The 16,054-nt window shown below is 54.4% G+C and overlaps 1 protein-coding gene across 7 annotated transcripts in view; it reads left to right on the forward strand.

The window, feature by feature from the left end:
• The window catches only part of PRKCD (protein kinase C delta), a 31,155-nt gene extending 16,490 nt beyond the window's left edge, over nt 1-14,665 (forward strand). For 4 of the 7 annotated variants that reach the window (XM_045386062.3, XM_045386061.3, XM_065540753.2 and 1 more), the window contains 17 exons: nt 526-659; nt 1,724-1,923; nt 3,354-3,414; nt 3,592-3,754; nt 3,849-3,880; nt 5,276-5,361; nt 5,602-5,731; nt 7,004-7,104; nt 7,734-7,830; nt 8,073-8,173; nt 8,311-8,484; nt 8,747-8,838; nt 9,482-9,544; nt 10,851-10,989; nt 11,181-11,369; nt 11,982-12,110; nt 14,255-14,665. In XM_045386062.3, the coding sequence (XP_045241997.1) occupies nt 545-659; nt 1,724-1,923; nt 3,354-3,414; nt 3,592-3,754; nt 3,849-3,880; nt 5,276-5,361; nt 5,602-5,731; nt 7,004-7,104; nt 7,734-7,830; nt 8,073-8,173; nt 8,311-8,484; nt 8,747-8,838; nt 9,482-9,544; nt 10,851-10,989; nt 11,181-11,369; nt 11,982-12,110; nt 14,255-14,413 (2,031 nt within the window). In that variant the 5' untranslated portion in view covers nt 526-544 and the 3' untranslated portion in view covers nt 14,414-14,665. Of the gene's footprint in view, nt 1-91; nt 211-525; nt 660-1,723; nt 1,924-3,353; nt 3,415-3,591; nt 3,755-3,848; nt 3,881-5,275; nt 5,362-5,601; nt 5,732-7,003; nt 7,105-7,733; nt 7,831-8,072; nt 8,174-8,310; nt 8,485-8,746; nt 8,839-9,481; nt 9,545-10,850; nt 10,990-11,180; nt 11,370-11,981; nt 12,111-14,254 lie in introns of all 7 variants that reach the window. The other 3 variants (XM_065540752.2, XM_065540755.2, XM_065540754.2) reach the window with 1 other exon arrangement.
• The last annotated feature ends 1,389 nt before the right edge of the window (nt 14,666-16,054 follow it).

The following is a 16,054-nucleotide window of genomic DNA, read 5'->3' on the forward strand; positions in this document are numbered from 1 at the left end:
TTCCAGTTTTACCAGAGACGCCACAAATCCAGACTTACATAAACCTCTCAATTTTTTTCTTTTCTTTTTTTTTTTTTATTTTTTGAGATAGAGTTTGGCTCTTGTCACCCAGACTGGAGTGTACTGGTGCGATCTCGGCTCACTGCAACCTCGGCCTCCCGGGTTCAAGTGATTCTCCTGCCTCAGCCTCCCAGATAGCTGGGATTACGGGTATGCAACACCACACCCAGCTAATTTTCAGTAGAGGCGGCTTTTCACTATGTTGGTCAGGCTGGTCTCGAACTCCTGACCTCAGGCCATCTGCCTACCTTGGCCTCCCAAAGTGCTGGGATTACAGGCGTGAGTCACTGCACCCGGCAAACCTCTCAGTTTTTAACACTGGCAACTGAGACTAGTGTGTATATGCACCATGTGGGCCAAATCCAATCGTGGGAGAGCCCTGGGGGAGTGGGTCCCTGAGTGCTGCCCGTGACTGTTCCCAGTAGTCCTGCCCGGCCGCCTGGCCTCATCCCTCTGTGTGCACAGGCCCACTACAGGCCCTGCCATGGCGCCATTCCTGCGCATCGCCTTCAACTCCTACGAGCTGGGCTCCCTGCAGGCTGAGGACGAGGCGAACCAGCCCTTCTGTGCCGTGAAGATGAAGGAGGCGCTTAGCACAGGTAGGCCTGGAGGCTGGACCCTGGAGAGGGGCTGGGAATCTGGGCCCAGCTGGAGGGACTGGAGGGGGCCTGGCATTGTTCCCTACAACCTCTGAAGGATTCTGCTCTTCCTCATCCTTGGCTCCCTGCCCCGTTCAGCTATGAAGGCAGAGGCCACTGAGTCTCTATAGGGCCGCAAACACTGGCCAAATTGAGCCCTCCTTGGAAGGCTTGGAGTTTCTGGCTCCTCCTCCACTGGTTGTTTTACCCAACAATTTTTACATGTCCGTCTGTGCCAGGGCCTGTGCTGGGCACTGAGGATACTGTCATGCTCCAGGACTGACCTGGCCTTGCCCTCATGGGGTTCATAGTCAGGTGGGGAAACCAGGCATGTCACAAAGCAGTGAGTCCTGCAATAGGGAAGCCCAGAGAAGGCACCCTCTGAACCTGAGGTCAGGGAGGACTTCCTGGAGGAAGCACATACCTCACACCATTCCCTCTTGCTTTTGCCCTGGCCTGGTGAACCCCTAGTTGTCCCTCAGGTCTCAGCTGAACTGTCCCTTCCTCTAGGGAATCTTCCCTGACCCTTAGGCTTGACCCTGTGGCCACTTGACCATAGGCAAGTCTAGCACTACCAGCCTTACCCTCTTCAGTCTCATCACAGCTGTGACTTAACAGTTACTTGAAGAAGGAGTTGGTGCATTCGCCACCCGGGCCTGGGGATCCAGGAGGACAGGCCCGGGATGTAGCTTTTCCTTCAGCTGTGTTCCACGCCTCGAATATTATGGCTGGCATGCAAGAGCTGTCAGCCCATGTTCCCTGAGTGAATGCATAAGGGCAGGTGACATTTAAACGGAGCTGGAGCAAGAGGGACACAGGAAGAGGGACCAGCAGGAACAAAGGCCTGGAGGGAGGACCTAGCACGGTGCCCGAGACAGTTCTGTGCTCTAGAGGACACTGGGGGACCACAGCAGGCCCTCAGGGCAGGAGAGTCGGGCAGATTCTGCCAGGGGAAGGCCGTGGAGATCCAGGAGGGAGGGACAGAGGGGCCCTGACCCAACCTTCCCTGCCTGGCCTTGTTGCAGAGCGTGGGAAAACACTGGTGCAGAAGAAACCGACCATGTATCCTGAGTGGAAGTCGACATTCGATGCCCACATCTACGAGGGCCGCGTCATCCAGATCGTGCTAATGCGGGCAGCCGAGGAGCCAGTGTCTGAGGTGACCGTGGGTGTGTCGGTGCTGGCCGAGCGCTGCAAGAAGAACAACGGCAAGGCTGAGTTCTGGGTGAGGGGCGCACGAACCGCGCCGTGTGTGTGTGTGTGTGTGTGTGTGTGTGTGTGTGCGCGCGCGCGCGCGTGCGTGCACGCTCGCGCTTGCATGCGCACTCCTGCATCAGTGTGTGGGCTCAGTTAATGAGCACAGCTGAAGGGCACCAGGCCCTGTGCTGGCCACCAGTCCAGCCCTGTGGCCAATGTGGCCTGGGTGTGACTCCTGGCTCTGCAATTCACCAGATTCCCAGCCTCTCTGAGCTTCTGCTTCCACATCTGTTAAGGGAGGGCGCTACTAAATGTGCCTACCTCAGGGTCAGTTGTTCAAATGAAAGGAGCAGCTGGATGTACAGGGCTTATTGCAGAACCTGACACGTAGCAGGTGCTAAAGACAGCCAACTTCCTTATTGTGACTACTTTTTCCTTTTTAATTTTGGAAAGGCAGGATATGCACATAGTAAAACATTTTTAACTGCACGAAAGGGTGTGTCCCTGCCCCAAAACCAGGCCACCAGGCCTCCTTCCCAGAGGCACCCATTATTCCAGTTTTTTTGGAATCTTCGCATATATTCTAGACTTTGGCAGCCATTGAGGGGGCAACATAGTGACCTTTAACAGCAAGGAGGTGGGAGAAGGGGAGGCTTACGGTCTCATCTACTTACCTGCTGAAATGGAGACTCAGCACAAGCAAGTGGCCACCTGGCCATGTGCAGCTGTGTATTCTGGGTGGCCACAGGATGCCAGCGCTGGCAGAAGTCCCCTGGGGTTACATGTGGGATGTAACCAGATGTCTCCACCAGGAAACTCAGATCAGCCTCCTGTGAGGGGTGAGGGGGCTGGGATGGGAGAGAGGTTGACACAGGGCTGTACTGACCCTTGGCCAGTCAGGCAGAGACACAGAGGGGCCTCTGGCTGTGCTGTCTCCACTCCCCCAAGGGAGGATATCAGTCACCAGGTCTGGGTCTTGGGGGAGGTGAGGGGATAGAGGCTCAGGTCCCACCCTCAAGACTGTCCAGTCTGCATGAGGAGCCCTCGGCACAGATGGAGGGGCAGCGTGTGTGCACGAGGATGAGTGTGTCTGTCTCTCTCCACATGTGCACATGGGTGGGGGCCTCCATTCTAAGATCCTTGCTAAGGGGGCCGCCGTGGGTAGGGGTGGGGAATTTCCCTTCCAGCTCTGTTCCCCAGCTATGTGTCTGGGCTGGGTGTGGGCTGGACCCTTTCACTTCCCTAAATGTAATAATACCCCTGGGTACAGTGTGGGGGTGGGGCTCAGGGGTGGGGCTCAGGCAGGGCCCTGCCCACACTGGGCAGACAAGTGTCTGGCTAGGCCTTGGGGGGCTGCCTTGGCCTTGAGGGACCAGCCATGGGGGCGGGTTCTGAGTTTGGCCTGGCCCAGGCCACCCTCACTGACCTTGTTCTCCCCTGGCCTCTGGCCCCCAACAGCTGGACCTGCAGCCTCAGGCCAAGGTGTTGATGTCTGTTCAGTATTTCCTGGAGGACGTGGGTAAGAACTCCCTGGGGATGGAGGGGGCTCCTTTGCCTGGTTCAGAGGCAGAGCCAGCACTGAGGCGTAGGGAAGCGGCTCCCTTTGGCAGACTGTCCAGGGCCACCCTGGGAGGTAGTGCAGGGGTGCCACCCCTCCCAGATACCAGGGCTGACTTCCCCACTCCATGGTCCCCAGATTGCAAACAGTCTATGCGCAGTGAGGACGAGGCCAAGTTCCCAACGATGAACCGCCGCGGAGCCATCAAACAGGCCAAAATCCACTACATCAAGAACCATGAGTTTATCGCCACCTTCTTTGGGCAACCCACCTTCTGTTCTGTGTGCAAAGACTTTGTCTGGTGAGAACTGGCCATGCCCACTGGTGGTGGTGCAGGGTAGTGGGGGCCGATCCCAGTCCCCACTCACTCACTTTGCCTGGGTTTTGCCTTTCAGGGGCCTCAACAAGCAAGGCTACAAATGCAGGCGTAAGTGTCTCCACAGGCCAGTTTGTACGTATGTACCCGTGTGTGCTCACGTGTGCCAGTGCCTGTGTGTGTGCCGTTGCCTGTGTGCGCTCAGAGAGTGTATGCACGTGAATTTTCCGTGTAGACACAGCAGCTGAGTTCAGTGAGTGCTGGGGCTGGCTTGCTGCTGCTCTGGAAAACCAGTTCTGCGCCTCTCTTCCCAGCTGCGTATCCAGTGACCGGGAGTTGGTGGATGGCAATTGGGCACAGTAGAGTATTCACGCAGAAACCAGCCCAGGCCACGCTCCAGGCCTCTTTTCCCTGGAGAGGCAGTGATAGGCCCTGTACTAGCACACAGTGGCTGCATGTGCTTCTGTGTAGATGTGGGTGTCTCTGAGTACACAGGTGTGAGCACACTCTCTCCCTGAGGGTGCATGCATGAGGTGCCGCAGGCTGGAGCCAGACTGCCTGGGTTTGAATCCTAGCTCTACCACTTCCTAGCTATAGAGTGTTAGGCAAAGTTACTTAACCTCTCTGTGCCTCAGTTTCCTGATCTATAATTTTTTTTTTTTGAGACTGAGTCTCATTCTGTTGCCCAAGCTGGAGTGCAGTTGCGTGATCTCAGCTCACTGTAACCTCCCTCTCCCAGGTTCAAGCAATTCTCTTGCCTCAGCCTCCCGAGTAGCTGGGATTACAGGCATGCACTACCATGCCTGGCTAGTTTTTGTATTTTTAGTAGAAATGGGGGTTTTGTCATGTTGGCCAGGCTGGTCTCGAACTCCTGACCTCAAGTGACGTACCCACCTCAGCCTCCCAAAGTGCTGGGGTTACAGGCGTGAGCTATTGTGCCTGACCCTCATCTATAAATTAGATATAACTATAATGTATAATAGGGTCATTGTGAAGATCAAATGGAGTAAGATATGTAAGGCTGTATTTTAAGTGCCTTCCACTGGCAGCCGTTCTGTGTAAGAAGTTTGTTATCATTATTACACGTGCTTTGTGTGTAGGTACAGGTGTCTGTTTTGAGGCGTGTCCGTGTGCATGTGTGAGAGAGGGCATTTAGGAGCTGTTTGCTATCCCAGGGCTTGGAAGAGGGAAAGAACTGCCCCCACTTCTCATATTGTGATGCCCCGTGCCCCCTAACTTCTGCCCACCTCCCTGCCCACTAGGACTCCTTCATTTCTAAGCCCCTGCAGATTGGCCTGTCCTCTCCACCCCGTCCTCTCCAGGCCCCTCCTTCGAGGGCTGGCGGGAGGAAGACTCAAACGCTGGGCCTCTGCGGGGTGAGGGTGTGGGTGGTCAGGAGAACGGTGGCTTTGTGTAGAGGGCTGGACTGACCGGCAGGCACCAGCTCATAGACTCTGCCCCTCCCGGTGCCCTCCCTTCCCCCTTCTGGGCCTGTGCCTCTTCAAGAATGTAACGCTGCCATCCACAAGAAATGCATCGACAAGATCATCGGCAGATGCACTGGCACTGCGGCCAACAGCCGGGACACCATAGTGAGCCTGGGGCTGGGGCAGGGCTGGGATCGGGGGGCTTAGCCACATGGGAGGGATTTACACCCTCTCCCTGCCCTCTGGGGATAGCTTACCCTCCCTCCCCATTTTTCTTAGTCTTTCCTTGCCTCTCCCAGTGGAGCTCTCTTGGGATGTTGTGCCCAGGGTTGGGGGAGAGCTGGGGGCTGAAGAAGGGGCTGGAGCTGGCACTTGACCCTCAGCCTGTGATACCCCCACCCCCAGTTCCAGAAAGAACGCTTCAACATCGACATGCCGCACCGCTTCAAGGTTCACAACTACATGAGCCCCACCTTCTGTGACCACTGCGGCAGCCTGCTCTGGGGACTGGTGAAGCAGGGATTAAAGTGTGAAGGTGCGTGCCACCCCGCCCCTGGGCTGCAGGAGGGGCACTCCCAGCTGGTGCTGCTGTGAATTCCAGCCACCTCACACCGCCCTCACCTAGAGACGGGCACCTCATTCAGGGACCTGATGAGGGTGAGGCCTTGGTGGACCCTCCCCACTGGCCTGACTGGCTCTGCCACTTACCTGCTGTGTGACCACAGGTGGGTGGCTCCACCCCTCTGAGCCATTTGGAGGGGAAAAGCAGGACCTAGAGAGTCCCTGTTAGGGGCCAGTGAGCAGAGGATGCTGAAGCCAGGCGTGGTGCACACCGGCAGGCGCCCAGACACGCCTCCACTGCCCTCTGCTTCACTTAGAGATGAGACAGAAGACCCTGGAGGGAAAGCGGCTTAAGTTGACCCAGATGTTCTTTGAAGGGTTTTGAATTAGGTGCCATGTCTTCTGGTTTTTCCTTTTTCTTTAAATCATGAAAGATTGGCCGGGCACGGTGGCTCACGCCTGTATTCCCAGCACTTTGGGAGGCCGAGGTGGGCGGATCTTGAGGTCAGGAGATTGAGACCATCCTGGCTAACATGGTGAAACCCCGTCTCTACTAAAAAAAAATACAAAAAAAATACAAAAAAATTAGCCAGGTGCCTGTAGTCCCAGCTACTCAGAAGGCTGAGGCAGGAGAATGCCATGAATCCAGGGAGGCAGAGCTTGCAGTGAGCCGAGATCACGCCACTGCACTCCAGCCTGGGTGACAGAGGGAGACTCCATCTCAAAAAAAAAAAAAAAAAAAAAAAAAAAAAAAAAAAAAACCATGAAAGATTGAGGTGCTTGGCCAGGCGTGGTGGCTCACACCTGTAATCCCAGCACTTTGGGAGGCCAAGGTGGGTGGATCACTTGAGGTTGGGAGTTCGAGACCAGCCTGGCCAACATGGAGAAACCCCATCTCTACTAAAAATACAAAATTAGCTGGGTGTGGTGATGCATGCCTGTAATCCCAGCTACTCAGGAGGCTGAGGCAGGAGAATCACTTGAATCCAGGAGGCAGAGGTTGTGGTGAGCCGAGATCACGCCATTGCACTCCAGCCTGGGCAACAAGAGGGAAACTCCATCTCAAAAAAAAAAGAGAGAGATTGAAGTATATATGATGGCTTCAGATCAATGTTTTCCTAAAAACTGGAACCCAGCAGACCCCGCTAAAGCCCTCCTTTCTCATGCTCTCCTGCCCCTCTCCTACACTGCCCCCTGCCCTTGGCTGAGCTCCAGGACTGACAGCCCCACTTCTCCCTCACCCCAGACTGCGGCATGAATGTGCACCATAAATGCCGGGAGAAGGTGGCCAACCTCTGCGGCATCAACCAGAAGCTCTTGGCCGAGGCCTTGAACCAAGTCACCCAGGTGGGCAGATGCTATGGGGACCCTGGACATAGGGCAGTGGGGTCAGGGACAGTCAAGGCTCACAGCCACTGCTGGGGAGCCACAGACAGCCAGGGTATATTTAGACCCAGGACTCTACTTCGGGAAGATCCAACTCAAGAATTTAGGCAGCAGAGGAAGGGGGGCTTTTTTTCATGAGAAATTCATTATTCAAGCAGTTCTTTCCTTGAGAGTGAACTTGGGGACCACAGGATTGGGTGTTGGAACACTTTGAACTAAGACTTTGGGTGTGGACATTTGTACATGGGTGGGGCTTGAGAGATGCCACAAAACCTAAAGGTAAAATTTTAGAATCAATCAGAAATGAAGCTAAATAGTCAAATAAAATCTATTGAGTGAGTGGTTGGGAAGGTAGGGTTCCATTTACAAAACTTCCATTCGTAATCAGAGCCTTTCAGACCACTGAGGCTTCTCTGGGCTCCGGGAAGAGTGTGCATGTGTACACGCAGCCCGAGTAGGGGGCCTGGGCTGTGCCCCTGTTGTCTCCTCTTGGTATTGAGGGTGGAGTTATACCTGGGGGTCTTCCTTCTGGGCTGGGAGTTCTGATAATGGTCTGACCATCTGGCCCCCCACCTCTGCTCCCTCCCCAGAGAGCCTCCCGGAGATCAGACTCGGCCTCCTCAGAGCCTGTTGGGATATACCAGGGTTTCGAGAAGAAGACCGGAGTCGCTGGGGAGGACTCGCAAGGTGAAGCTGGGTCCATTGGCCCTGTACAGTTTGTATTCCCCCTGAGGCCAAAGAAAGGGGACTGTCCTTCCTTCTGTTGTCAAGTGAGACATGGGAGAAACCCCCAGCCCTGGGGAGTGAGCCCCTTCCTCTGTGAGGCCCCTTCCCCCCTGAGGCCCCTTCCTCCAGCCTACCCCGGGCCCTGGGGAGGGGAGTTGTGTAGACTGAGACCCCGATCTGAGGAGGTGCCGTCTCTCGGGCAGACAACAGTGGGACCTACGGCAAGATCTGGGAGGGCAGCAGCAAGTGCAACATCAACAACTTCATCTTCCACAAGGTCCTGGGCAAAGGCAGCTTCGGGAAGGTGAGGGCTGTGAGCCGGGCACCTGCTTCCCACCTCACCCTGGCTGCTTCCCACTTAGGTGGCTGAGGCGGGAGTCTGAATTGGGCTGTGGCCCCTGCCCCGTCCTCCCCTGCTCAGCACCTGTGCCTCCCCATCAGGTGCTGCTTGGAGAGCTGAAGGGCAGAGGAGAGTACTTTGCCGTCAAGGCCCTCAAGAAGGATGTAGTCCTGATCGACGACGACGTGGAATGCACCATGGTTGAGAAGCGGGTGCTGACACTCGCCGCAGAAAATCCCTTTCTCACCCACCTCATCTGCACCTTCCAGACCAAGGTGCCTGGGCCTCCTGCCGTCACCGCCCCATGCCACAGCCATGTCCCACAGCCCCTCAGCCCCTCTAAGTCAGGGCTGTGTCTCCCCCTCAGGCCACTTAAAGCAGGGCCATGCTTTCCCCCTCATGCCTCCCAGGGCAGAGTTGTCCCCCTCAGCCAGGGCCTGTCCCTGCTGTTTCCTGTTGGGGCTTGGCCCCAGTGGCCCTGAGTGAGGGAGCGTCCTGCCTGTTCCTCACCCCTGCTCACCACCCTCCCCACCCCAGGACCACCTGTTCTTTGTGATGGAGTTCCTCAACGGGGGGGACCTGATGTACCACATCCAGGACAAAGGCCGCTTTGAACTCTACCGTGCCACGTATGTGAGGGCCATGGTGGGGTAGGGCCCAGCGTGGAGGAAGGGCCACTGGCTCAGAACCCACTGCCAGTCTGCCCTCCATGCCTTCTTCCCTCTCCCTAGAAAAGCCAGCCTGGGCTAGAGCAGCAGCTGGGGAGATGTGGGGGTAGCCTGGGTCCACACCACACAGGAAGCCATGGGTGGCAAGTGAGCTGCGGCTGGGGGCTCAGCGCAAATACTCTGGGTCCTGGCCCCTCTGCGGGCCACAGCCAGGGCAGCCTTGCAAATGGTGGTCTTACATGACACAGGACACTGGACCCTGGTGCATGGCCCCCAGACCTGCTTTTCCCCATTCACATGCCCCCCCCACCCCAAACTAACCGTGTGTGTGTGCATGCATGCAAACACATGTGTACATGCATATAAATGCATATACTCTTAGAGAACTGGCTCACTGAGAGCTTTCCCTTCAGAACTTTCTGCCTGGGCTGCCAGCCCCCACTTACCTGATACAAGATGTACTTGATGTACTTGATCATGCTTAGGTTGTCCATGGAGTTATTTGCAGCATTTCTTGCCCCTGGAAGTGGGGATGAGGGCCCGAGGAGAAGCAGAGGCTGCTCGGCAGAGATCCTGGAACACTTTGTCTCTCTCTCTTGCCCAGGTTTTATGCAGCTGAGATAATCTGTGGACTGCAGTTTCTACACAGCAAGGGCATCATTTACAGGTGCAGGGGTTAGGGCAGCGGGGGGCTCTTGGGAGGGGAGGCTCCAGCCCCATCATATCTTCTGAAATGCTGCAAGCAGGATTCCCCCAACTCCAGTTCCTTCTCTGCTGGAAATCAATCTTTAGCTGGGGATTTGCCTAAACCTTCCACCCTGGTGCGAGCATTCCTATGGCCCCCATTTGAGGCCGGCTTAGCTCCAGGAACTAGGAACTCACTGCCCATATTTGACACCATTGCCCCGCCCATCCTTGGAGCCATCAGTCTCGCTCGGAAGACCCATCGAGTCATCTAAGCTTCCACTAGAAGAGACTGGTTCCATAAAGTCTCATCTAATAAGTTATGATTCCATCCTATGGTAGGAACTGTACACCCACCAAAAAGGCTGCGGCCAGGCTCTGTGTACTGACGTGGGATAATGCCAAGACACGCTGTTAAGTGGAAAACCAACCTGTGGGAGAGTGTGTATCGAATATTAGCATTCAGGCTTTAAATGTGGGAGAGAGGCTGGGTGCGATGGCTCACGCCTGTAATCCCAGCAATTTGGGAGGCCGAGGTGGATGGATCACCTGAGGTCAGGAGTTTGAGACCAGCCTGACCAACATGGTGAAACCCTGTCTCTACTAAAAAATACAAAAATTAGCTGGGCGTGGTGGTGGATGCCTGTAATCTCAGCTACTCAGGAGGCTGAGGCAGGAGAATTGCTTGAACCCGGGAGGCAGAGGTTGCAGTGAGCCAAGATTGCACCACTGCATTCCAGCCTGGGTGACACAGCCAGACTCCATCTCAAAAAAAAAAAAAAAAAAGGGGGGGAGCAAGCTGCATGCTGCCATATGCTTGTCCACGCCTAGAATTGCTCTAAGGAGAGCCTGGTGATTGAGCTCAGTGGAAGGCAGACTTTGTACTGTTTGCCATTTCTAGTTCCCATATGCATAAAGTATCTACTCAAATGACTAATTACTGAATATAGACATGGTCCCCACCTTTGGGGAGTAGACAAAACTGAACCTGGGGATCACTTCTGCTGCCGACTGCTAGGGGACCCTGGACAAGTGACATCACCTGTTTGAGCCCCATTTGGGTTTCAGGAAGTAGGGCGGTGTGTGCCCAGCATTTAGCACACAGTAGGGGACTTGCAGGAAGCACCTGTTTTTAGGATCTCTTTCTCCTGCTTCCTTTTCTCTTTCTCATTCCCTTGTACTCTTGGGACAGTCCTGGACTAATATGGCTGAAAATTAGGACATGGCGGGCAGGGTGGGGAAGGAGAAGAAATGGCTCCTGCTGACTCTTACCTGTCCCCTGTCCTTAGGGACCTCAAACTGGACAATGTGCTGCTGGACCGGGATGGCCATATCAAGATTGCTGACTTTGGGATGTGCAAAGAGAATATATTCGGGGAGAACCGGGCCAGCACCTTCTGCGGCACTCCTGACTATATCGCCCCTGAGGTGAGCTGATACCCTTCCATACTCCCGCTCAGTCAGGCACCTTGCCTCCCCACGGTGGGCGGGGGAAGGCTTCCCAAGGGCAGTGAGGTCCAAGCCAAAGCCCATAGGCCGAGGCGGCCTGGCTAGGGCTCGTGCCCAGGGGCCCCTCTCAGCCCCAGCACCTCAGCTCCTGCTGACCTTCTCCCCCTCAGATCCTACAGGGCCTGAAGTACACATTCTCGGTGGACTGGTGGTCTTTCGGGGTCCTTCTGTATGAGATGCTCATTGGCCAGTCCCCCTTCCATGGTGATGATGAGGATGAACTCTTCGAGTCCATCCGTGTGGACACACCGCATTATCCCCGCTGGATCACCAAGGAGTCCAAGGACATCCTGGAGAAGGTGCAGGCCCTGGGCTGGGCTGGGGCAGGGGCAGGGGCTGGCAGACACTGGGCTTTGGGTGAGGAGCTTCCTGTCTCTGGAATGGCAGCCTCAGTGGTGCCACAGTCCTAACATACAGGGTATTGCTCTCTCACCATGTTCCCAGGAACTCCTGTCGAGTCCTGTGCATGAAATCAGCCTGACATGGTGACTAAGGGCCCAGGGTCAGGAGACAGACAGACCCGAGACCAAACGCTGGCTCTGCTTGGGATTAGCTGGTCACAACCTCTTAGAGTTTGTCTCCTTATCTGCAAAATGAGGCTATGAGCAGTCTTGCCTCACAGAGTTGTTGGGAAGAAAATAGAAACATACGATGGTCAGCTGTCGGCCAGGCAGATAGTAAATAATAAAAAGTCCCATTAGCAGAGTCGTGGATGTCTAGCCCAGAGCCTGTCATCTCTGGGGAAACTGGGAGCACTGCATGCCAGAGTGGCCTCCCTCAGCCCCACTGTTCCCCAGGCTGACTGCGGGGCTGGGGCAAGCCTGGCTTTGCATCCCTGGGCTTGCTGGGGATTTGCTGAAGCTCCAATTTCCCATGGCCCTTGGGTGCTAACCTGGGTTGCTGGGTTGCAGCTCTTTGAAAGGGAACCGACGAAGAGGCTGGGAGTGACTGGAAACATCAAAATCCACCCCTTCTTCAAGACCATAAACTGGACTCTGCTGGAAAAGCGGAGGTTGGAGCCACCCTTCAGGCCCAAAGTGGTACGTGATCCTGCCCTGCACTGTCTTCGGGCTGGGCTCCTCCTCCCCTGCCCTCCCTCTCTCCTACATCACTCACACGCTTTCCACCTCTCCCTTCTTCCAGCAAGTCTACTTCCCCGATCTCCATAGCATGTTCAGTCACAGCTGCTGCCCTTGTATTCTCATCCTCTCCCTCCTGACTCAGTCAGCACACACTGGGGACTGTGGATCCCACTGTATGCACAGGACCCTGTTTTGGGAAATAGAGTTAAAACCTCATGTTATTACTCCATTCAATCCATTCTCCAATACATATGGGGAGTCCCGAGTCCCTGTTGAATGCAGAGCACAGTGCTTGGCTGCACAGCAAAGTGGGAGACACAGTCCCAGAACCGGAGGAGTTCGCAGCTAGTTGGAGAGATAAGAAACTTGCACACTGATGACAGTTTGTGATACGAGATGACAGCCTAAGAGATACCCCAGGACACATGATCAGTTGCTATTGAGTGGGTCTGTCAGCAGGAGCCCAGGCGGCAGAGAAGAGGGTGGGTCTGAGAGGCCCCCTTGGAAGAAGTGAGACTAGCAGGGCTGGGAGGTCTGAGAGGCTCCCTTGGAAGAAGTGAGACAAGGGACAGCTGGGAGGCATTCCAGGTGGAAGAGGGGCTGGTTCACTCAAAGGCCCAGAATCTACAGGGCCACCTGAGAGCAGAGGCAGGTGTGGCCCCTCTGTGACCACAGTTCTTCCTTCCCATTCCCTTTGTCTCCTTTGATTCCCTTCCTCCACCAGGGCACACAGTTCCCACTGGGCAGCCTGTGTAATGCACCCCACATTTGTGCTTTGAGGCTACAGAGCACTTGCCCTACACCAAGGACCTCAAACTCAGACGTGTCCTGGCTGAGCATGTAACTGACAGGCTAGGCCAGCTGCAAGAAAATCACACCCTGCTTTCAGTCTCACTTTTGATAGATTTCCTTCTCTGCACTAAGAAACACAAAGCAGGTGTGATGTACCCCTTGTCAGTGGGGCAGGGGCTGTCCAGGGGGCTCTCATCACCAAGAGTGGGCAGGAAGTAGGCCCACGGCTGCTTTAATCTGCCAGTTTTCAAAAGAAGCTGGAAATCTGGATTTTTATGTTGCATTGTTCAATTTTAAAATATAGGTTCAGGCTGGGCACGGTGGCCCACACCAGTACTTTGGGAGGCTGAGGCAGGCAGATCACCTGAGGTCAGGGGTTCGAGACCAGCCTGGCCAACATAGTGAAACCGTCTCTACTACAAAAAATACCAAAAAATTAGCCAGTTACGGTGGCGCGTGCCTGTAATCCCAGCTACTCAGGAGGCTGAGGCAGGAGAATCACTTGAACCCGGGAGGCGGAGGTTGCAATGAACCGAGATCATGCCACTGCACTCCAGCCTGGGCAACAGAGTGAGACTCCATCTCAAAATATATACATCAATAAAAATAAATTAAATAAATAAATAAATAAATAAAATACAGGTTGAAATTCCTTTAAAACCCAGTTCAAGCCGAAATGATTATACTTGCCAGTTCAGTTTGGCCAAAGGGCCACCAGCTTGCGGTCTCTCTCTGTGTGACCATCCCATCACATCCTTAGAAGCAGATAATCAGCAAATTTCTCCTGTCAACAGCCTGATAGTATATATTTTGGACTTTTCAGGCTTGATGGTCTCAAAGCAGTCACAGACAGTACATCAACAAATGGGCATGGTTGTGTATTATAAAAGCTTTATTTATGGAAAGTGAAATTTGAATTTCACCTAATTTTCATGTCATGAAATATTTTTCTTTTGTTTTTTTTTTTCCAACCACTTAAAAATGCGAAAGCCATTCTTAGCTTGTGGGCCCCACAAAAACAGATGGTGAGTGATTTGGCCTCCATGGGCTGTGATTTGGTGGCCCCTGAGCAGGAGGCTACCACCTCTCCTCACCCAGGCCCAGAGCTCCCTGGTCACTTTCCTCCTCCTCTTGGGGAAATGGCAGCCTCTTTCCTGTGGGGCTCCTTTTAGGCTGCTAGGGGAGGCTCCCTCTTCCATTCTGGGTGAGGACAGCTCTGGCCTGGCCCAGCCCTGCAGGGACTCCAGCCTGGGGTGTCTGGAGGGCCATTCCCTACGTCCTGTTCGCTCACCCCTGCCCTCTGCTTGTAGAAGTCCCCCAGAGACTACAGCAACTTCGACCAGGAGTTCCTGAACGAGAAGGCGCGCCTCTCCTACAGCGACAAGAACCTTATCGACTCCATGGACCAGTCTGCGTTTGCCGGCTTCTCCTTTGTGAACCCCAAATTCGAGCACCTCCTGGAAGACTGAGGTTCCTGGACAGAGCAGGCTAGCCCCGCCCTCCACCCACATCTGCCCGCTCCCCACGATAAGCACCAGAGGGACTGTGGTGACTTCTGCTGCTGGCCCCGCCCCTGCCCCCAGAGCAGCCTTGGCTCCTGTCTGGCCAGGTTCTCATGGTACTTCCTCTGTGAACTGTGTGTGAATCTGCTTTTCCTCTGCCCTCGGAGGGAAATTGTAAATCCTGTGTTTCATTACTTGAATGTAGTTATCTATTGAAAATATATATTATATATATAGACATATATATATAAAATAGGCTGTATATATTGCTCAGTAGAGAAAAACCACGGGGGACTGGTGACATGTTGATCTTTTTCAAAAAAATATATATACGACCAAAAAAAAAAAAAAAGGAGCACAAGCTGTTTGAACCACCAGGTTCTTTTATTTGTGTGTCTAAATAAACACCAAATGGTACCAACCTGGTTGTCAGGACACATTTGTCCCAGGAAGCTGGTGGCGGCCACTCCCACTTTTGGCAGCACTGGCCCGGAAGCTAACTGCTGGGCCTTCATGCAAATGTGTTTGTATTTATGGGTTTCCTCTGGCCCAGGACTCGGCCTAAAGCAGACGACTTTTCCAGGTGGCTCCAGGGAGCCCCGGATGTGTCTGTGGGGCGATGGGCCAGCTGTAGCTGTCTCTGGAAGGGCAGAGACGTAGAAGGCATAAGCAGAGGCTTTGAGGCTGGCCCCAGATGAGGGAGGAGAGGAAGAAAATACAGCTCAGGCTTCAGGCATATCTGGATTTAAATCACAGAGTAGCCAAAGGATGTGGGCACGTCACTTGATCATTTTAAGCCTCAGTATTGGGTGGGCGTGGTGGCTCACACCGATAATCCTAGCCCTTTGGGAGGCTGAGGTGGGAGGATTGCCTGAGCCAAGGAGTTTGAGACCAACCTGGACAACATAGCGAGACCCTGTCTCTTTAAAAAAAAAAAAAAAAAAAAAAAGAAGGAAAAAAAGGCTCAGTTTCCTCTAAAATGGGGGCAAGGCAAGGAGACCATAGCTGTAACTCCTCATCTCATTACCATTTATCCCTGCCTTTGCCGCAGAGGAGTCTGTGTCTAAGTTCTGGAATCTATATCATAGCAGCTTTTGCCTACCTGGGGAAGGAGACACAGGCAGGGTGGGAGAGAAAGGTGGAAAAATGATGAGTGACTGGGCCAAGGTTGACAGACGTGCTCCAGTGTGCCTGTTGTGCAGGTGAGGAATGGCTCCAGGAGACCAGGAGGCGCCGGCATCCCCCCTGAGTGTGCTCAGCTGGAGACAGTGAGTCTACTCTGCCCTCCTCCCCACCGACTCCATGTCTCCCCCTCTCCTGGCTTTTCATTGCTTCCGCCTCCCTCACTACCTCTCCCTCTTTCTGTTCCCGCCCTGCTGTCTCGGGCACCGGTCTCAGGCAGAGCCTGCTCTTCAGACCCTCTGGTCTAGCCCTGGCCCTCTGTCCCTAGAGGGGGGTGAGACACTCCTAGCACCAGATTGGCTGGCCTGGGCAGCCAAGCAGCTGACTTCCAGCAAGTTCATTTTTCTGGGCTTAGGTACAAGTTTCCACAACTGGAGAGGGCGGGATGGTATGGGGCTGGTGCTGGCTCAGGGAGGGGGCTGCAGG

Source organism: Macaca fascicularis, chromosome 2, assembly GCF_037993035.2.
Source record: "Macaca fascicularis isolate 582-1 chromosome 2, T2T-MFA8v1.1".
Classification (NCBI taxonomy): Eukaryota; Metazoa; Chordata; class Mammalia; order Primates; family Cercopithecidae; genus Macaca; species Macaca fascicularis.